Here is a 21,967-nt window from a genome sequence, read left to right on the forward strand (position 1 = left end):
GCCCGCCCCCACCAACACCTCCCACCCGACCCGGACCCCGCGGCGCGGAGCTGCTCTCCTCCCCTCCCCTCCCCAGCCCGCCCCTCTCTGAGCGCTCCCGCTACCCACAAGCCCCCGCGCCCGGCGGCGCACGCGCACGCGCAGCGGCGCCCGGCGACTCAGGAAGAGGAAAAAATGGAATAAACAAGTCGGGAGGAAGCCAGAGCGCGAGACCGCGCGAGTGGAGGCAGAATTTAAAAACAAACCGGGGCCTTCTCCGCCTTTTTTTTTTTTTTTCCTACTTTCCTCCCTAGCCTACCCTCCCTCCCTTCCTTTCTCCCCCTCGGGCCTAGGGGCCGCGCCCTCCCCCCCCCACACACCCCCGTGTGGGGCCCACCCCGCGAGGCCCCTTTAAGAAGAGCGAGAAGCCGAGTGAGAGAATCCTAACTCTCCCCCTCCCTCCCTCCATCCCTTCCCCTCTCCCACTCCCCGGGCGGCTCCGGGCTCCCGCAGCGGGACAGGCCCGCCCGCCCGTCCCCCCAAAAAGCTTTTTATTTATTTTCTCTGTTGTTATTATTTTTATTTTTTATTTTTCGGATCCGGCGCCGGCCGCGGCTTCCTTCCGTCCCTCGTCTATGGTGGCGGCGGAAGACGAGGCCGCGGCGGCGTTGCCATGAACAGTGGCGGCGGCGGCGGCCTCCCGCCCCCCTCGGCCGCCGCCTCTCCGTCTCCGTCGTCCGCGCTGGCGGCCGTGGCGGTGGTGGCCCCGCCGGGGATCGGGGGTGTCCCCGGCGGGGGGACGTCGACGACTTCGACGCCCGCGGCGGGTGTGAAGCTCAAGTACTGCCGTTACTACGCCAAGGACAAGACTTGCTTCTACGGGGAGGAGTGTCAGTTCCTGCATGAGGACCCGGCCGCCCCGGGCCTCGGCCTCCATAGCAACAGCGTCCCCCTGGCGTTGGCGGGCGCGGCGGCCGTGACCGGGTTCCCTCCGCCCGGAGCCGTCCCCGGCGGAGGAGCCGGACCTCCTGCTCCTGCTGCTGCGGCTGCTGCTGCATCTGCTGCTGCTCCCCCTCCTACGGGAGCCAAGAAACCGGATTTAGGGGCTCCGGGGTCCGCGGCCGGAGGAGGTAGCGGAGCGGGACACGACGGACCGAGGCTGGCGAGTGAGTGTGGCCGCAGCGGGGGCGGACGGAACACACACACACGCACACACGGAGACGCCATGGGCCTGGGGGCCCGGATGAGGCCCTGCTGCCTACGGGAACCCCGCGGCCACCGAGCCCGGCCCCCGCGGGTTCCGGCGACGCGGCCGAGGCCTAGAGGCCGGGCCTGAGCCCGCCTGCATGATGCTTGTGTGTGTGTGTCTGTCTGTCTTCCTCCTTCCTGCTTCCCCCTTCCTTCCACCCACCCCCGAGGGAGGGGGGACGAGCCCGACGTGGTCCCGGAACGTGGGTGGGTGCACCCGGGGAGATGCGTGTGGGGGCGGGCCGGGAGCTAGGGGGATGGGCTGTGGCGTGAGGAGTGTGAGAAAAGGGGGTGTCGTTTCCGGGGTGGTGTGTGTGTGTGTGTGTGTGTGTGCGCGCGCGCGCGCGCCAAGGGGCCGGGTTTGAGAGCACGTGTGTTTTTTTGCGTGCCCGGTTTGGAGTGTGATGCGGAAGGTTGGGGTTCGCCCACTCTGGGGTGCTTGTGTCGGGGTAATGAAGCGGGGTTGGCCTGGGTGGGTGTGTGTGTGTGTGTGTGTGTGTTGCTACTGTAGCCTGGAAAAGACGCAGAAAGTTTGCAGAAGGCTTGCTGGAGAAAGGTTGTTCCAGGCAAGAGTTGCTTTCTAAGGATTCCGGAGGGATAAGGAGCCCAGATTTCCTGGTGCACAAGTTCAATGGAGTGTTTTTGGAGTAGGGATTTCACAAGACATGTGCATTTCCACGTAGTGTCCTGAAAGCTAGAATAAATTCACTGGGTGTCAGGAGCCTGTCCGACCCCGAGACGTTATATCTGCTAAGCTTTTCTTGGGCATCATTCCTTCGGTGGGCCAAGGAGCACTTGCCTGATGGTTTAGCTTGTCTGCTTTTTTTTTTTTTTTTTGGCTTTTTGTTTATTATTTGTTGGCCGCAGCTTAAGTGTGGGTGAAACTAGAAGTTAAATGCAGTCTGTACGGCATGTTTCCCTTGGAAGATTAAAGTAGGGGCCGCCTTTCCCCCTTTCTTAGCCTATTAAGTAATGTAAGTGGAATTCTATTTTTTGGGGATTCTGAACAGCTTTTAGATCTTGAAATACTCTGATAGCAAGTTTCACTTGGACACTGCCCTAAAATTTAAAACTAAGGGACCTTGACAATATCATGTTTTAGTGTGTATTCGATTGTTTCCGAAAGATTGTGTTTCTTTTGGTATGATGGGTTTGGCTAATATAGATAGATTTTAGTGAGGTTCCTATGCTAAGAAAGTCAATTTAAAAAAAATATTTTTGTTTTTATTATTTGAGAGAGAGTGAGAAGTAGGCAGAGAGGGAGAGGGAGAGAATGGGTGCACCAGGGCTTCCAGCTGCTGCAAATGAACTCCAGATGCGTGCACCTTCTTGCGATCTGGCTTACGTGGGTACCGGGGAATCATGGGACCTGGGTTCTTTGGCTTTGCAGGCAGGCGCCTTAACTGCTAAGCCATCTCTTCGGCCCAGAAAGTCAATTTTTAATTTTAGATGTTACAGAGACTAGATACTTTATTGCTGCAGTTTAGAACTTTTGAGTGGCAGTCTTTCCTCCCTCCTAGAAAATTCTTATTTTACTTTTTTAAAGACCGGGTCACTAATGTAGCTCAGACTGTCCTGGAACTGGATCCGCTGTAGACTCAGCCTTATGAATGCTGGGATGACAGATGTGCACCATCATCCCCTGAGGAGTTTGCATTTTCTAGCCATATTTTAGCTGAATGGAGTTACAGCTCAAGTTAGTTTAAGAATAAAGTCTGATTAGTTACCATTGAAACAGAACTGTATCTACCCCCAGGAAGAGAGTACTTTTAAAATTGCTAATCTTTTTAGCAGGTGCCGTTCTAAGGCCTTATTACCACAGGAAAAGGGTGGTGTTCAGACGTGTAAGATAGGGCAGCACAAGCACCTGAAGGTGGGGTGAAGGCCAGCACCTTAGGTGGAGGAGGCAGTGGTGGCTCACAGGTGGGCTCGGTTGCCCTCTTAGAAAGGGAAGTCAGTGCGAGCCATAGAGAGAGGGCAGGTGATGCTCAAGTCATTTAGCATTCGTCTGATTTCATGGCCGACATGTATTTGGATTCTGTTTCAACATGATTGGCCAACATTCCTCTCTTCTGCTTCTTAGTATTGCAGTAATACTTAGGCTGTGAGTGGAATGAGTAACATTGCTTCATATGATAGCGAATGGCAAGAAACGTTGCTGAGGAATCAGGGAATACAGCTGTATTGGTGATTTAATAGGTAGTCTGAATTTTTTTTGTTTTCTTTTGCAAGGTCTCACTGTAGCCTATGCTAACCTAGGATTCACTTTGTAGCTCCTGGCTGGGCTCTAACTCAACAGTGATTCTCCTTCCTCAGCCTCCCAAGTGCTGGGACTAAAGGTGTGCACCACCGTGCCCAGCAGGTAGTCTGAATTTTTATGTTTTAGTTGTCTGACTTTTACTTTTTCTAACTTTGACTGTATTCTTATGTTGTGTCTTTCAGATTATAGTTAAAAATGAGGTAATTGAAATAGACATGTGTTCTAAGTATTGGTATTAGGGAAAATTTTTTTAGTTATTGACCTGGGCTTGTAAAATTGGTGACTTTTTATTTTATTTTTTTATTTATTTTATTTTATTTTGAGGCAGGATCTAACTGTAGCCCAGGCAGTTCTAGAACTCACTCTGTAGCCCTAGTCTGGCCTCAAACTCACAAGGATCCTCCTACTTTAGCCTCTCAAGTGCTTGGAGTGTAGTCGTGGGCCTTACAGCACTAATGTGCTACCTACTGTGCTCATGAGACACCTTTGGGTGTCTTTAATGTAAGAATGTACAGTATTTCTGCAGCTGAGTGAGGTCTTGAGCTTATCTGCTATGGAATAAACTGGATATGCCTGTGGTAATATTTTTTTGAAATATATTTTTAAATTTATTTACAGAGAGAGAGGGAGGGAGGAGACACACCTCTTACTGGTGCAGATTAACTTCAGTTGTATGGTCTACTTTGTACATCTGGCTTTATGTGGGTACTGAGGATTTGAACTTGGGACAGCAGACTTTGCAAGCAAGTGCCTTTCACCACTGAGCACATCTTCCCAGCCCCTGTAGAAATATTTTGCTTGGCCTCTATCTGATATATGCATGATGTATGATTTTAAGCTTTTTTGGGGGGAGGGAAGGAGAACTTTCTTTGAGGCAGTGTTTCACTCTAGCCCCAGGCTAGCCTCAAGTTCTCATTGATCCTCCTACCTCAACCTCCTGAGTGTTAGGACTAAAGAGGTGCAACATCATGCCAGCTTGATTTTGGACTTAACTGAAGTACCCATATCAAATATAACTTACTGTATTTTGTGTTGCTGTCAAGAAAACCACAGATGGACAGCAACTTATAAAGAAACATACCAGGCACTGTGATGCACACATGTAATTCCAGCACTTGGGAGATAGAGGCAGGAAGATTAGGAGTTCAAGGTGCTATGTAAGTTAGAGGCCATTGGCTGGACTTATGACTTTGTGGTTAAGGTACTTGCTGGCAGAGCCAAAAGACCTGAGTTTGAAACCCTATTACCCACATAAAGCCAGATGCATCATTTGCAGTGGCTAGAGGCCTTGGCATGCTCCATTTCTCTCAAATAAATAAAATTAAGAGAAATAGAGGCCGTCTTGTGCTACATGAGACCGTCTTAAACAACCAAAAAGAAAAGCAGTGTTGCCGGGCGTGGTGGCGCACGCCTTTAATCCCAGCACTCCGGAGGCAGAGGTAGGAGGATTGCTGTGAGTTCAAGGCCACCCTGAGACTCCATAGTGAATTCTAGGTCAGTCTGGGCCAGAGTGAGACCCTACCTCGAAAAACCAAAAAAAAAAAAAAAAAAAAAAAAAGCAGTGTTGCTCTCACTGGAAGGCTGAGCAGTCTACCATCAAGAGTCAGGCAGCTGGAGAGGGCCTTGACCCTGCATCATCCAAGGCAGAAAGAGCAAGAGGATGTCCACCAAGCCCATTCTTGAGATAAGCGATCCAGTCTCTCGTTCTTGAGAGGAGAGCCCCTGTGATTTAATCACCTCTTACTAGGCTGCCATTGCATTGGGATTTAACTTTCCAACACATGAACTTTAGGAACCACATTCAAATCAAAGCGTTCTGCTTCTGAACCCCCAAACACTGCCCGTCTCACAGTGCAAAATTCATTCCCGTTCAGTAACCCTAAAGCCTTTTAACTACTCTTTCCAGTGTCAGATTGAAAGTAAGCCCTGAGTTTCATCTAAATCAGATACAGGTGAGCCCCAAAACATGATGCATTTCTGAGGCAAATTTCTCTTGAGCCTAGAGCTTAGTGTTCTTGAACCAGTGATGGGAGTGGCAGTTTCAGAGATGTCTGAAATGTCCTCAGAGTCATTCTCTGTGTCTTCATGGTCCCTTGAATGTTTTACTAATCTCAGCTGTGGGTAGTTCGGCTACATTCTTGATGTACAGTTCTAAACATGTCTTTTCTTTCTTTTATTTGACGAGGTGCAGGTTTTCTAAGTCTTTCAATTCAGATTACAATTCTGTCTTTAATTCATGCCTTTCCTCTTATGTCTTGCTGTATGCAGTTTCCCTTTGTGTTTTGATTAGAAATTTCTTCTGCCAGATATCCTAGTTCATTAACTTTAGCCTTCCTTAAAGTCCTTAGACATGGACATGTTTCAACCAGATCTTTTGGGATATTACAACGAGATGGTCTCCATTTGTAAAACTTTATTCTTCATATCCATCTGACCTCATGAGAATTATTATTATTTTTAATTTTTATTTATTTGACAGAAAGAAGGGGAGAGAGAGAGGGAGAGGGAGAGAATGGGTGTGTCAGGGCCTCCAGCCACTGCAGACAAACTCCAGACACATGCGCTCTATTGTGCATCTGGCTAATGTGGGTCCTTGGGGAGTAGAACCTGGGTTCTTTGGCTTTGCAGGCAAATGCCTTAACCACTAAGGCATACCTCCAGCCCTGTTTTTGTTTTTTTGAGGTAGGGTTTCACTGTAGCACAGGCTGACCTGAAATTCACTATGCAGTCTCAGGGTAGCCTCAAATTCAAGGTAATCCTCCTACCTCTGTCTCCTAAGTCCCCCCCCCCTTCATTTATACCACTTTGTGTTCACAGCATTCTAAGTGCATCATATGGTGAAGCTGTCCTCTGCTTTCCTCTTCCCTCCTTCCCCTCCCCTCCCCCCTTGCTCTCTATTCTATGCATGTTCATCTCTTTAGAGAGAGAGAGAGAGAGACAGACACGAGAAGCAGGAAGAATGGGCACATCAGGGCCTCCAGCACTTCAAAAGAGTGATCGACACATGTGCAACCTTGTGCATCTGGCTTATGTGGGTCCTGGGGAATTGAACCTGGGTCCCTTGGCTTTGCAGGAAATTGCCTCAACCGCTAAGCCATCTCTCCAGCCCCTGTGTTTATATCTGTGTTTTAAAATCTCGCATGCCCTCCAAGGCTTAGAAATCATTGTGGAAGAGGGGGTGGAAAGAGTGGAAGAGACACAGTATTGGAGTGAGACATTGTCACCCCCCCACCCCCCACTGGTGTGTTCATGAGACCATAGTGAATACTGATAATGCCACTGACGAGGGCCCTGGGGGGACTGGGGCTGGGGCAGAGTGTATGACCAAGTGGGGATATGATCAGTGTGAAATGTGTTAAAATAAATGTAAAAAATAACCTCTGGGCATTGTACTTTTTAATGACATCTTAATAAATTTATTCCAATTCAAAAATTAGCATATGGATAAGAAAGCTTGGTCGTGAGCAAGTACATGTGTTTTGGGGTTCAAACCCATGAGTATAGTACCAAGAAAAAGTGGTATTATATTGGCTGGAGAGATGGCTCAGTGCTTGCTTGCAAAGCTTGCTTGATGGCCCAAATTCAGTTCCCATGTAGAGCCAGATGCACAAAGTGGTGCATATGTCTAGAGATTGTTTGCAGTGGCAGGAGGTCCTGGCACATCTATATTTGCTCTCTCTCTCTTTCTCAAATAAATAAAAATAATTAAAAATGTTATTTTAAAGATTTGTGGTAGTATCTTAAGAAGCATTTCATGATTATTTGTTCACTTACCTACTCAGGATTTTTCATTCTTCTACTTTAGATTGGTTGGCTTGCACATGCTGTGGTTCTGACCTTGTATGTGCTAGGCAAGAACTGTACTACTGTGCTGTATGCCCCCAGCCTTTAATTTGATTTTCTTGTTTGTTGTTTTCGAGGTAGGGTCTCACTCTAGCCCAGGCTGACCTGGAATTCACTATGGAGTCTCAGGGTGGCCTCCAACTCAGGGTGGTTCTTCTACCTCTGCCTCCCAAGTGCTGGGATTAAAGGCGTGTGCCACCACGCCCAGCTGCTTAATCTTTAGAATTCTTCTTTCTCCACAACTTCTAAAAGTATCTGCACAGTGTTTTCATTGTCTAGGTAACGGCATGCTGATCTCAAAAAGTTTGGTTGGTATATACATTATAGTTTCCTAAAAGAAGCTCGTCTCTTTTTTTCATGTCTAAATTGCTTTATCTTTTAAAAACAAAGTATTGTCCCCTGTTTTTCTAAAAGTACCTTTTAATTATACCTTAAAAGTTGGGGAGAAAAATCCAGCTTTAAAAAGTAGGATTAAAGCCAGGTGAGGTGGTTCACGCCTTTAATCTAGCACTAACAGGCAGAGGTAGGTTTGCTGACTTCAAACAGGGTGGGTTTCAGGTCCGCCTGGGCTACAGTGAGACCCTACCTTAAAAACAAAAACAAAAAACCCTAAGACATAACAATAAAAAGGTAGGAATAATGTTTTAGAAATTATAATAAGGGTACATATGTATGGAAGCTGTCAATAAAATTTTAAAATATTTTAGAAATTAAAGATGTAAAATCTATGTAAAAGACTTTTAAATAGCATAAAAAGGTAAAAGAAAATAATCTCCCTTTCTTCTAAGTTCTCTGAGCGCCCTGTCTAGAAGAGTTGTTCTTCATAGTTGATTTTGTATCTATTCAAAAACATGCTTTACCTATATTTTCATATGCTTATATTTCCCTTCTGCTAACTCATACATACAGATGTGTGAATATACACATGAAAGCCTAATGTACTGTAGATTTCCTTTTCTTTTTTTAAAATTTTTTGAATCTGATTTATTTACATTTGTCAAACATGTACATAATGTGTTTTTTCATAATTCCCATTATTTTTAATATTTATTTTCATTTATTTGACAGAAAGAGAGAGAGGCAGAGAGAATAGGCACATCAGGGCCTCCAGCTGCTGCAAATGAACTCCAGATGTGTGCACCCCTTTGTACATTTGGCTAATGTGGATCCTGGGGAATTGAGCCTGAGTCCTTTGGCTTTGCAGGCAAATGCCTTAACTGCTAAGCCTTTCCTCCAGCCCAATTCCCATTATTTTTGTCATCTTCCCCGAACCCTTCAATTGAACCCCTTCTTTCCAATTAGTCTCTCTCAGTTTGAATTGGAATTCAGGGCATGTGTTGCCATGCCCAGTTTAGCTTATATTTTGTTCCACATTCACATGCAGAAATCTACCTTATTCTACATGGCTGCTTATATTAACAGATTTTTATGTGATATTAGATTGTTTGTTGGATATTTGTACCTAGAGGCCTGGGTACACCCATATTCTATCTCTGCTTCTATCTTTATCTGCCTCTTGCTCTCTCAAAATAAATAAAACATTAAAAAACGTATTATAGGGCTGAAAAGATGGCTTAACGGCCAAGGCATTTGTCTGTGAAGCCAAAGGACACAGGTTCGATTCCCCAGGACCCATACAAGGTGGCACATGTGTCTGGAATTTGTTTATAGTGCCTGAAGGCACTGACATGCCCATTCCCTCTGTCTACCTCTCTCTCTCTCAAATAAAGTTCCATAAAAAAATTTATTACAGCACACATTCAACTTAGTATAGTCTGGACTAATAATAAATGGAGATCCATTCATATATTTAACATTTATTGAGTTCTTACTTTGTGTTAGGTACGCTTTCAGAATCTTTGGAATTATTAATGAACAGACTATGTAAACATCCCTTCATTTTTGGACTATGCATTTTAGTGGAGAGGGCAGTGCTTGTAAGTGTAACTCCAATAATATGACAGCGTGTTGAAAGATGACAAGTACTGTTCAAAAGTAGTAGAATTGAGTGAGAGTCAGTGGGGAGTAGAAGGGCTGTCCCAAATTGACCATAAACTACATGGCCATAAACTGGAGGGAGGTCCAAGCTTGTAGTAGGAGAATGATTACCTCAGGCTTAGCTAGAGCATTCTTAGTGATTGAAAGGGCTTGACATAATAAGACTAATAAGGCTGATGTGGAAGGAAGAGGGGAAAAGTTAAGGCTCTATATCTATATATCTATATCTGTATCTGTATGTTAACTTTCTCACTGTTGGCACAAGACACCTGACCAGAAGCAGTTTATGGAAGGAAAGGGTTATTTCTGGCTTACAGTTTTAAAGGGGAGTGTCACCATAGCAGGGAGAACACTGCAGAATCAGCCAGCCAGGTGTCAGCAGGAGGAAGAACTGAGATAAGTGTGCCAGGTGGGGCTGGGTGTAGCACCCCAAAATCCTCCCCTGCAGCAGAGCTCCTCCAGTAAGATTCCACTGCCCAAAGGCTCTACCAGTTTGGGAATCAAATATGAGGCTTTATTACAAACACATGAGGCTCCCATTTTCCATTCAAACTACTACACTTTGCTTTTGAGTCAAAAATAATTATTTTTTTTTTTTTTTTTTTTTTTTTTTGGTTTTTCGAGATAGGGTCTCACTCTAGCTCAGGCTGACCTGGAATTCACTCTGTATTCTCAGGGTGGCCTTGAACTCACTGTGGTCCTCCTACCTCTGCCTCCCGAGTGCTGGGATTAAAGGCGTGCGCCCTTGTTCATCTTAGTTTTTAAAAAGCCTTCTCGGCTAAGGGAAAGCAGAAGAAAATTTAGATATCTTAGTTCCTTTTGTGATGATGTGACCAAAATATCTGGCAGATAGCACTTAAGGGGAGTTAAGATTTGCTTTAGCTGACAGTTTTAGGGGTTTCTGTCCCATGTCAGGTTAAGAGAGCATCACAGGGCTGTTCAACTCACGGGAGCCAGAAAGCACAACAGGAAAGGACCTGGACAAGTTACAGTCCCCCAAAGACATGTTCCTAGTGGCCTGCTTCCTCCTAGACCCCACCTACTTTTAAAAAAAAATTGAGAGGTGGGGGAGGGAATGAATTAATGAATAAATGCATGGCAGTATTAGGCTCTCTGTACAGTGCAAACAAACTCCAGACACATGAGCCACCTGTACTGGCTTTATGTGGGTCCTGGAGAATCAAACCTGGGTCCTTCAGCTTTGCTGTTAAGCAACTTCTCCGCTAAGCCATCTTTCCAGCTCCCACTTACTTTTTATTGCCTCCCAATAAGGCCACAATATTGTGACTTCATCAAGGGATTAATCCACTGTTTAGGTCAGAGCCCTGATGATGTAACCATCTCTCAATATGCCCTCACAGGCACACCCCGAGGTGAGCTTTCCTAGTCTCCAAAGTGTTTGCAAATCCAGTCAGGTTGACAGTCAAAGTGAACCACTCTTCCTTGCAGCAATCTAGCTGAAGGGGCTGATGCCTCATGCAGGTTGTAGCAGTGGCAGTCTGAGAAAGTTAACAGATTGCAGCTGTTTTGCATGTGGAGCCAGTGTAATTTCTGACTAGCTGTTGAGTGTCAGAGAAGGTTGGTTTCACTGAAGTAGGAGGGTGGATAGAATTGCCATCAACTGAGATGGGGAGGGTACAGAGGGATAAGTATGGGACAGAAAAACTTAGAGTGGTTTTGAATAGGATACCTATTTTTCCTTTTTCTTTCTTTCTTTTTTTTTTTTTTTTGAGACAAGGTTTCACTATAGTGCAGGATGAGGTATTTTATTTTTTATTTGCAAGCAGAGAGTGGGAAGCTGAAAGGGAGAGCAGGATGGGGAGAGGAGGACAAACCCCAGATGCTTGAACCACTTCGCGGATCTGGCTTTATGTGGGTACTGGGGAATTGAATCTGGGCCAGCAGGCTTTTCAGGCAAGTGCCTTTAATTGTTGAGCCATCTCCAGTGCCAGTATTTTTTTAGATATCCTATAGAGACACAGTTGAAAGTAGTGAAAAGTTGAAAACAGTGACTTTCCTATTACTAGAGATGTTGTGTAATTTAGAATAATAAAGTAGAATAAGCTAAGCTTTCTGTTATAAGTGGGGAGAGATGCTTGAGATACATACAAAGCAATGAGCATAGCATGTGGTTGTAAATGATGCATATCAAGCTGGGCACAGCAGCCCATGCCTGTAATCCTGGCCTTTTGTATACTGAGGCAAGATGCTGATTTTGAGGGCAGCATGAAAGCCTATCTCAAAAAACAACAGCAAAACAAATATGTGAACCGTAGAGCTAGAGAAATTACATACTGGTGGCTTATGGAGGACTTGTTTACATTTTATTTTTCTTGGTGTGTGCGCTTATATATGGCTCTGTGGGCAGATGCACAGTCTGGCTCCTGTGCAGGCTGGAGCGAGCATAATCTCAAGGGGTTTGTTTCTCCTCTCCCTCAGTCTTCTGAGAAAGGTCCACAGTCCTATGTGTCTTAAAGGACTGTTGAGACTGCACCCCCCAAACAGCATGGCTGCTGGTGTTATTAGCTATCTGTCTGTCTGTGCATCTACTGTACATTGTAATAAGAAATGACTGTTTCAAAGTAAAGAATCACAATTAGAGGGAAAGATTGGTCTGGTTAAATTACTGGAAAGCTAAATACCTCAAACACTCAAACATTTAAAAAATATTTATTTGCAAGAGAAAGATACACATACACACACACACACACACACACACACGGGGGGGGGGGAAGAACACGAATGGGTGCACAAAGGTCTAGCCACTGCAGACAAACTCCAGGTACATGCACCACCTTGTGCATCTGTCTTTATGTGGGTCCTGGAGAATTGAACCTGGGTCCTTTGGCTTTTCAGGCAAGTGCCTTCACCACTAAGCCATCTCTTCAGTCCACATGTTTTTTTTTTTTTTTTTTAATGGAATAACCTCAGATTGTGGTTTAATATTATGTGCAACACTGCTTTTGAGAATGTGCATAAAAAGCATTTCTAGAGATATTTTTAACTGTTGAAGATCTTCAGTGCTGCATATAGAAAAACATTTTGGTAATTTCTCTGAAAATTAGTAATGAAAAGGGTTTTTCTTTTCACTGTAGTAAAATGGTATTTGTTATTTTACTAATTCTGTTTCCCATTGTTATATGAGCATATATATGTATTATATATACTTCTTTAGGTGATAGGCCCTGAACCGAGTTCCTATTTCATATGTGTGTGTGTGTAACACATATATACATGTGTATATATATTGTGTGTGTGTATATACATATACATATGTACATACACACACAGGAGGTTTGTTTAGTTCCCAGTTTTGGAGTCTAGAATAAGTCAAATAATGCTGGCTTTGGTGAGGACCCTGTTGGCCGCATGCCTTGGCAGATGGCTTCATGGCAGGAGTTTACGGTAGAGGAGAGATCACATAGCAAGGAAGGAGGCCAAGCCCTCTGGGAGGACCAGTTTGCCCTTGTAAAACATCTCTCTCAGAGGTGCTATTCAGGCTCCCATGAGAACAACATTCATTGCTTCTGAGGGCAGAATCACCAGGATCCAATCAACTACCTCCAGGTTGCCCCTCTCAGAAGTTCCAGCACCCTTTCACATTGGGGACCAAGCTTCTGGCACACTGGCATTGGGTTATATGCTTAAACCATATCCAAACCATAGCACTAGGTGGGCAACTTTTAATGTGCATTTTTCTTTTATTGTGGCTGTTGAAATATTTGAGTTTAATGCGCATCAGGGATATTTTCTTTAGCATATGTTTTTGGTTTGGTAATCCCTAGTTAATCTTTTATTTTTATTATATGGTTTTATTGTATCCTCCTTTGGGTAGGCATAATTAACAAATCTATTACCTCAGTTTTGGAAGCTAGAAAAGTTGGATTGCTTTCTTTTGATGACTGAAAAGGAATGTGTTTGGTGCCTGTCACCTGGCTTCTGGTGGCTTGCTGGCAGTCTTCTCCATTCCTTGGCCTGTGTCTGCTGTCATTCAAATGTTACCCTTATATTGTCCTCCATGCCCATTGCCAGGTTTCTGTAGTGCTGAGGACCATACCCTGGGCTTGTACATAATAAATAAGCAAGTGCTCCACCATGATGGCACACCTGGCCTCTGTACTTACTTTTAATGGAAAGTACTATTTGCTTGTTGTATTATAAGATGGGGTCTTGCTGTAGCCCAGGCTGACCTAGAGTTCGCTATGTAGTCTCATAGTGGCCTTATTACTCATGGAGATCCTCCTACCTCTGCTTCCCAAATGCTGGGATTAAAGGTGTACACCACTATGCCCACCTGTTTTGCTTGTTTTTTTTGGAGACAGGGTCTCATGTTGCCCATGTACATTTATAATTTATGAGCTTTTATTAAATCTTTATTTGGTGTGCACCCAAGTATTTTTCCCCTATCATGTTGGCAATTTTCTCAAAATATAGAAGAGAGGGAGGGAGAGAAAGAGAAAGAAAAGATGAGAATGGGCATGCCAGGGTCTCTAGCCACTACAAACAAACTCCAGATACATGTGCCACTTTGTGAATCTGACTTTATGTGGGTACTGGGGAATTGAACCTCGGGTCCTTAGGCTTGTAGGCAAATGCCTTCCTTAACTGCTAAGTCATCTCTCCAGCCCCTAAAAGAACTTTTAAGGTAATTTTTAAATAATTCTCCATTTGAATCTGCAGTGTGATGGAATGCTGCTTATTCTATAATCCCCATTTTATGTGTTTTGCCCAAGATAGCTCAGCAGGTAAGGACCTGAGCTAAGACACAGCGAGCACCTTTTAAGAAACACTAGTCCGATAGTTGGGAGAAGCTTATTGAAGGTTTGTTCTTGTCAGATCAGGTTTCATCATGTATGGTAAATATTACCAGCATGTGTCAAACACTGGTTGGCAGAGGAAAACTGTTTGGTGTTTTTAGTTGGGCACTTCTATGGAATGTGAATTCTTCAAGATGCTTAGTGTTTTGTGTATTTCCTGTTGCCATAGTAGGATGCCAGAGACAGTCATTAATAAAGGAAATTTATTTAGCTCATGGTTAAGAAGTCCAAGGGCATCATGAAGCAAGATAGGGCAAGGTTGCTAGTACAGTTTCCTTCCGCCTTCTCCATCTCTAACCCAGAGCCTGTACTCTGCCACTGAGCTCTATTCAGCCCTCCTCCTGTTACACCAGCACTGATGCTAACATGCATTCACATACTCATCACATCACCGAATCCTGATTATCTCCAAAGACCCCTGTCTCTGCATACCATTGGTGTGACATTGAGACTGAGTTTCTACCACCTTAAACTCAGTGGAGACATTCAAATGGCAGCTCCCTAGTCAAGGAAGTAATGCTTCCTGTTTGGATTGCCAGTTTCCATTGTATGCAAAGACCCTGGGAAACTGTACAATAAAGGAAAAAAAGGTTCTGTTTTTTTTTTTTTTGTTTTTTTTTTTTTTTTTGCTTTTTAACTCTGTAGTCTCAGGGTGGCCTTGAACTCATGGCAATCCTCCTACCTCTGCCTCCCGATTGCTGGGATTAAAGGCGTGCGCCACCACGCCCGCCCGGCTGGTTCTGGTTTTTTTATGACACCATGTGGTATTGGTATTAAATGCAGAATGTCTCCCATAGCCTCATTTGTTTGTGATTAATCCTTCTTTTTAGTCCCCAGCTAGTGGAGCCTTGCTGGAGGAGGTGTGCCCTTGGGGATCTCAGGGCTTGAGATTGATAATTCAGTTCTGCTTGTCAGTACTAGCTAGCTCACTGTTGCTTCTCCCTCCCTGCTGGTGTGGCACTGTGAGCTAGCCTCCTGACTCTCCTGCCATGGTGTGACTTCCTTCCAAAGGACAAACCCTTATTTTTTGGAGAATTAAGGTTTTTTTTTTACATATTCATTTAAAACTATTTTATATTTATTTGTAAGGAAAAAGTGAATATGAGAGAGAGAGAGAGAGGGAGAGAATGGGCACACTAGGGCCTCTAGCCACTGTACACAGACTCCAGATGCATGTACCACTTTGTGCCTTTGGCTTTACATAGGGTACTGGGGAATCAAACCAGGGTCATTAGGCATTGCAGGCAAGCACTTTAATCACTGAGCTGTCTCTAGCACTCTTTTTTTTTTTTTTTTTAAGTTTTTGTTTATTTATTTGAGAATGACAGAGAGAAAGAGGCAGATAGAGAGAGAGAGAGAGAAGAGAGAGAATGGGCGCGCCAGGGCCTCCAGCCACTGCAAACGAACTCCAGACGTGTGTGCCCCCTTGTGCTAACATGGGTCCTGGGGAACCGAGCCTCGAACTGGGGTCCTTAAGCTTCACAGGCAAGCGCTTAACTGCCAAACCATCTCTCCAGCCCACTTTTTTTTTTTTTTTTTTTTTTTTTTTTTGAGGTAGGGTTTCATTCTAGCTAAGGCTGACCTGGAATTCACTGTAGTTTCAGGGTGGCCTTGAACTCACAGCTGATCCTCCTACCTCTGTTTCCCTGAGTGCTGGGATTAAAGGTGTGTGCCACCACACCCATCTAATTTTTTTTTTTTAAGTTATTTTCAAGGTAGGGTCTCTAGCCTAGGCTACCTGGAACTCACTCTGTAGACCCAGGCTGGCCTTGAACTCATAGGGATCCTCTTACCCTCTGCCTCTTGAGTTTGTTTTAAAGGCATGTGCCACCATGGCTAGCTTTAAGTACATTTTATGAGGGGACATGGCTCAAGATTAGTAAAGTGATGTGGTTTTGTGTTTTTAGTTTTGTCTTTTTAGTAGGCTATTGTACATTTATATGTTATTGTGGGATAATTACTGGCAGATACTGAAGCTCTTGATCTTTACATCATGTAAGATCCTTTAGTTCAAATTTTGATTGTCATTTAAAATTTGAGAGAACATTTGTCTACTGATTCATAGTTCCCTCTCAAAATTGAAAATCATTTAAAAATATTTATTTGAGAGAGAGTGAGATAAAGAGGGAGAGAAAGAGAGAGAGAGAGGGGGGGGAGGGAGGGAAGATGGGCATGTCAGGGCCCCTATTCACTGCAAACAAATTCTACATGCATGTGCCACCTTGTGCATATAGCTTATGTGGGTACTGGGGAATTGAACTTGGGTCCTTAGGCTTTACAGGCAACCGATAGGCCATTTCTTATTTTTATTCAATTATTTATTTATTGGGGGGGAGAGAATGGGCATGCTAGTGCCTCCAGCTACTGCAAACGAGCCCCAGATGCATGCACCCCCTTGTGCATCTGGTTAACGTGGGTCCTGGGGAATTGAACCTGGGTCCTTTGGCTTTGCAGGCAAACTCCTTAACCACTAAGCTGTCCCTGTAGCCCCATAGGCCATTTCTTTAGCCCGAAAATCATTTTAATACAGTGAAAAGACTGCTTTTATATCTCATTTATACTATTTACTGGTTTTGTGACTTTTGTCAAGCTATCTAACCCTCTGTCTTTTGTTTTTTCTAGGTAGAGTCTTTGTCTGGTCCAGGTTTACCTGGAATTAACTGTGTAGTCTTAGGGTGGCCTTGACCTCATGGAGACTTTCCTACTTCTGCCTCCCAGTGCTGGGATTAAAGGCGTGCACCACCACACCTGACAAGCTATCTCTTAATCATAAAATGAAAAGAGTATCAGCTGTGTTGCAGTTGAGTGTCCATACCTGCCGATTGTTCCTCCCCCCCTCTGAATTAGGAATGTGTATGGTTTCATGTGAGGACATGGACTTGGGGGTTAGTAGCAGAATGCTGTTATATGAATGTGTTCTCTCAAATTCTTATATGCAAACAGTGTAATAGTATTAAGAAGTGGGACTTTAGAGGTTCAGCCATACAGCTGAGCCTAGACTGACCTTAGACATCCTATGTAGTTTGTATGACCCTGAACTCTGATCTTCCTGAAACTACCTCCTAGGTGCTGGGATTGTAGTCCTGCCATGACCAGCTGGCACTGCTTACTCTTTTAGTTACTAGTCTGTAGTATTTAGTCTTTTTCAGTATGTGTAACAGAATACCTGAGACTGGATTCTAGGGAATAAAAACTTCTCATAGTTGTGGAGGCTGGGGTTCTAAGCTTTAAAGAGCTTCTCTGCTTCAGTGGGGCTTTGTTGCTGTGTCTCCACATGGGGTGGGGGAATAGACTTCCTCACATTTTGTGTAAGCGGAGTTCTCTGTGACTTACTCATCTTCTGCAGTCCCATGTCTTGGTACTGTCACTTTGTGTCAACCTAGGAATTTGGAGGAAGACATTCAGATCATAGTATTCTGCTCCTCTCCCTCCGAATGCAGGAGTCGCAGCCTGGAAGATCCCCAGGCTGCCCTCAGGGCCATTTTTCCATAGTCTGCATGAATAGCAGCAGGGCTTTCTTCTGCCTGTACTAATCTCCTCATCAAAGGGTTGCTTGGTGTTCTCAACACACTGTGTTAGTCTTTACCACAGCCAGAATCTGAATTCTCTCCCCTGATTAAAACTTTTTAAGTTGTTTGCTCCCATGTGTCTATGAACAGTTCTGCCATCTAGCACCTTCCACACTTTGCTCAGAGTTTACTTCCGGCAAACATTACAGTTCACTGAAAGTTCTGCTTTCTGAAAAGTATTAGCACAAACGCAGTTGAGTTCTCATTTAAATTTGTTTTTGGTCTTTAATTTTTTTTTTGGTTCATTTTTTATTTGTTTGAGAGCAACAGACACAGAGAGAAAGATAGATAGAGGGAGAGAGAGAGAATGGGTGCGCCAGGGCTTCCAGCCTCTGCAAACGAACTCCAGACGCGTGCGCCCCCTTGTGCATCTGGCTAACGTGGGACCTGAGGAACCAAGCCTCGAACCGGGGTCCTTAGGCTTCACAGGCAAGCGCTTAACCGCTAAGCCATCTCTCCAGCCCTGTTTTTGGTCTTTAAAAAAATATTTATTTATTTATTTGACAAAGAGAGAGAATGGGCACACCAGGGCCTCCGGCCACTGCAAATGAACTCCAGACACGTGCCACCTTGTGCATCTGGCTAAATGTTGGTCCTGGGGAAATGAACCTCTAAGCCATTCCTCTAGCTCTTTTTCTCTTTTCTCTCCTCTTCTCCCCCCTCCCCTCCCCCCTCCCCTCCCCCTCCCCTCCCCTCCCCTCCCTCCTCCCCTCCCCTCCCCTCCCCTCCCCTCCCCTCTCTTGAGAAAGTGTGTGTGTGTGTGTGTGTGTGTGTGTGTGAGAGAGAGAGAGAGAGAGAGAGAGAGAGAATTGGTGTGCCAGGGCTTCAGCCACTGAAATTGAACTTTGTATGCTTGTGCTACCTAGTGAGTGTGTGTGTCCTTGCACTTGTCTCACCTTTGTGTGTCTGGCTAATGTGGGATCTGGAGAGTCAAATAGGGTCTGTAGGCTTCTCAGGCAAGTGCCTTAACCACTGAGCCATCTCTCCAGCCTCCTCTTTTGTTTTTGGTTTTTCAAAGTAGGGTCTTACTGGAGCTCAGGCTGACCTGGAATTCACTATGTAGTTTCAGGGTGGTGACCTTGAACTGAACTCACACAGGGATCCTTCTGCCTCTGCCTCTTAAGTGCTGGGATTAAAGGCGTGCACCACCACGCCCTGCTTTTTAGAGACCGGTTCTTACTCTGGCCCTGCCTTGCTTGGTCTGTTTTTGGAGTCAACCCAGCAGCAATCAGCCTGCTTCAGCTGAAGTAACAGGTGTGGTCATCATATGTGGCTCTTTATCACTCTATCAGGATAACCTTTTTCTTTTTTTGAGGTAGGGTTTCACTGTAGCTCAGGCTGACCTGGAATTCACTGTGTAGTTTCAGGGTAGCCTTGAACTCATAGTGATCCTCTTACCTCTGCCTTCATTCTTTCTCTCTCTCTAATAATAAATAATAAAATAAAATAAAAACGCATGGCCTGCCTACTTAAGTGTGAGAGATGTCACTGACCTTAGTTCCCATAAACAGATGATCAAGAACTTTTCATTCCTTCAGCCCTAGTTTTACATAAATCATCCGTAGTCTACTTCAAACACAGCTTACTATTTCTGTAAAAGCTCAAGTGCCGTCTCTACTATTGCTATCCCTCTACATGCTACATTGTGAATGTGTCCCCCAACATTCATATTCTGAAGCTTAGTGACAGTGTGGTATAATTATAGAGTTTGTGGCCTTTTTAGAAAGTGAAGTGACAAGGGCAGAATTTACTGAATGGGTGTGCCCACACAAATAAGAAGCAAAGGGCTGCACCTGCCAACTGTTCTCCTGCACCAGCCTGAAAGACCAGGTTCAAACTCAAAATGGGGGTTTACTTATGACAACAAAAGTTCCTGACATCAAGTAAACGTAATTATTAATTTTATTTCTATGAAATCAGAGCTAGAGCAGCTGATGTCTCAATGAGTCCAAATTCAACTGACATGATAATAAATTACATCTGCCTAAATCCTTACCAAAAAAGGCAACTTGAAGGTAATTGGTTACTTTTCTATAGGTTTGTCTCCATGCTTCCACCTTACAAGGAAATCAGCCCTGAAATAACTACCAGTCTGCTTTCTGTTCTTTAGTTTTCATTTTCTTCAGCCCTGAGTCTAGAAAACAAACAAGCCTCCTTTGCGTGGCTTGAACAGTCCATATTTTATCAAAGTAAGTTTTACATCAATTATAGAATTGAAAATAAAGCAATTAAATGTTGAACCAGATTGTTCTCTGTGAGGCCACACCATCTTGAAGCAGAGCAGGCCTCACCAGAAAAGAAGCCTGCTGGGACTGTGATTGGGACTCTCCAGAACTGTGATAACATTCCCATGCTTTATCAATTATTGTCTCCAGTTGTTTTGTTATAGCTTCAGAAACAAACTAACTGGTACTCAGAAATACTAGTCATAGCAACAAATTCCTTAAAAATGTGGCAGCAGCTTTGAACAGGCTGGAATCAAAATTCTGATGCGGGCTCAGGGTGAGCTAGAGATGATCTGAATCTTCCAGATTACCTGAGGGTCTTAGCAGAATTCCGTACAATGAAGGCTGTTCTGATGAAGAGCAGAGATAGATGTGGAAGAAGATAAAGGAAGTGGGCAAAAGGTTTACCCGGGTGTGGTGGCACATGCCTTTAATCCCAGCACTCAGCACTTGGGAGGCAGAGGTAGGAGGATCGGCATGAGTTCGAGGCCACCCTGAGAGTACATAGTGAGTTCCAGGTCAGCCTGGGCCAGAGTGAAACTCTAACTTGAAAAAAAAAAAACAACAAAAAAGTTCCCATTATTTAAGTGGTTATAACTTTATAGAGGAAAAGAACTTGCTTTCCTTTTCTCTTTCTCACACTTTCACCAACTCTCCAGCCACTGGAAACAAACTCCAGGCCCTTGTGGGTCAGTTTTATGTAGGTATTGGGGAATTGAACCTGGGTCTTTAGGCTTTGTAGGCATACACCTTAACCGCCAAGCCATCTTTTTTTGGGGGGAGGTTGAGGTAGGGTCCCACTCTAGTCTAGGCTGACCTGGAACTCACTATGTAGTCTCAGATGGCCTCGAACTCACTGTGATCCTCCTACCTTTGCCTCCGGAGTGCTGGGATTAAAGGCGTGCGCCACCACACCCGTCCTTAAGCCATCTTTTGAGCCCTGAATTTCATCTCTTATTCCTCCCTTCCTGGAGGAAAGTTGGAGTGGAGCAGTACCAATCTTATGATGGCTTAGCTTTCTGAAAACTAGCTTCCATGTAGGTGTCCTTGCCAAGAGTCTCTTTGTTAGAGAAAAAGACATGCTTGCCACCAAGGAAATTCAGTGTTGCTGAAGTATTTTAAATAAAACCAGCCCATTATTTGTAATGATTTTAAGTGATTACATGGTAGTCTTTCACTGTGTACATTGGCATTTACTTAGTTATTATTAGATTGTTTCTAATATACTTTTATATATTTTTCCAGACAGGGTCTAATGTATCTCAGGTTAGCTTTGAACTTCCTCTGAAGCTGGTGACTTTGAACTTTGATCTTCTTGCTTCTACCTCCCATTGCTATATGGAGCTTATGGGCATGTGCCATCATGCTGAGTTTATGTTACACTGGTCATGGAATCGGGGCTCAGTGCATGCCAGGCCAACATTCTCTCAGCTGAACTACACCCCTAGCCCTTTAAATCTGTATAAACGGTTAACTTGATGCATGCTTTCCTACAAATCTTGAGTTCTGCTGGTTATTTCTATAGTCCTATTTGCAGTTGCAAACACTAAGGTACAAATCATTAAAAACTAGTGTTACTTTAATTTTGTTTTTGTTTTTTGAGGTAGGGGTCTCACTATAACCCAGGCTGACCTGGAATTCACTCTGTATTCTCAGGGTGGCCTTGAACTCACAGTGATCCTCCTCCCTGTGCCTCCTGAGTGCTGGGATTAAAGACGTGTGCCACCATGCCCGGCTAGTGTTACTTTAATTTTAAAATTACTTTTCTTTTTCTTTTTTCTAGATAGGGTCTCACTGTAGCCCAGGCTGACCTGGAATTCACTGTGTTGTCTCAGGGTAGTCTCGAACTCATGGTGATCCTCTTACCTCTGCCTCCCAAGTGCTGGGATTAAAGGCGTGCATCACCACCTGCCTAATTTAATTTTCTGAGATAAGGAGAGGGGGAATTGGCACAACAGGGCCTCAGCCACTGCAGTGGAAGTCCAGACGCTTGCACCACCTGTGCTTATGTGTGACTTTGCCCTTGCG

General features: G+C 44.5%; 1 protein-coding gene across 2 annotated transcripts in view; it reads left to right on the forward strand.

Annotated features, from left to right (window-relative positions):
- The first annotated feature begins 637 nt into the window (after positions 1–637).
- The window catches only part of Pan3 (poly(A) specific ribonuclease subunit PAN3), a 150,726-nt gene continuing 129,396 nt past the window's right edge, over positions 638–21,967 (forward strand). For both annotated transcript variants that reach the window (XM_004659981.2, XM_004659982.2), the window contains exon 1: positions 638–1,145. In XM_004659981.2, the coding sequence (XP_004660038.2) occupies positions 653–1,145 (493 nt within the window). In that variant the 5' untranslated portion in view covers positions 638–652. The remainder of the gene's footprint in view (positions 1,146–21,967) is intronic.

The sequence above is a fragment of the Jaculus jaculus genome, chromosome 7 (assembly GCF_020740685.1).
Source record: "Jaculus jaculus isolate mJacJac1 chromosome 7, mJacJac1.mat.Y.cur, whole genome shotgun sequence".
NCBI classification, from domain to species: Eukaryota; Metazoa; Chordata; class Mammalia; order Rodentia; family Dipodidae; genus Jaculus; species Jaculus jaculus.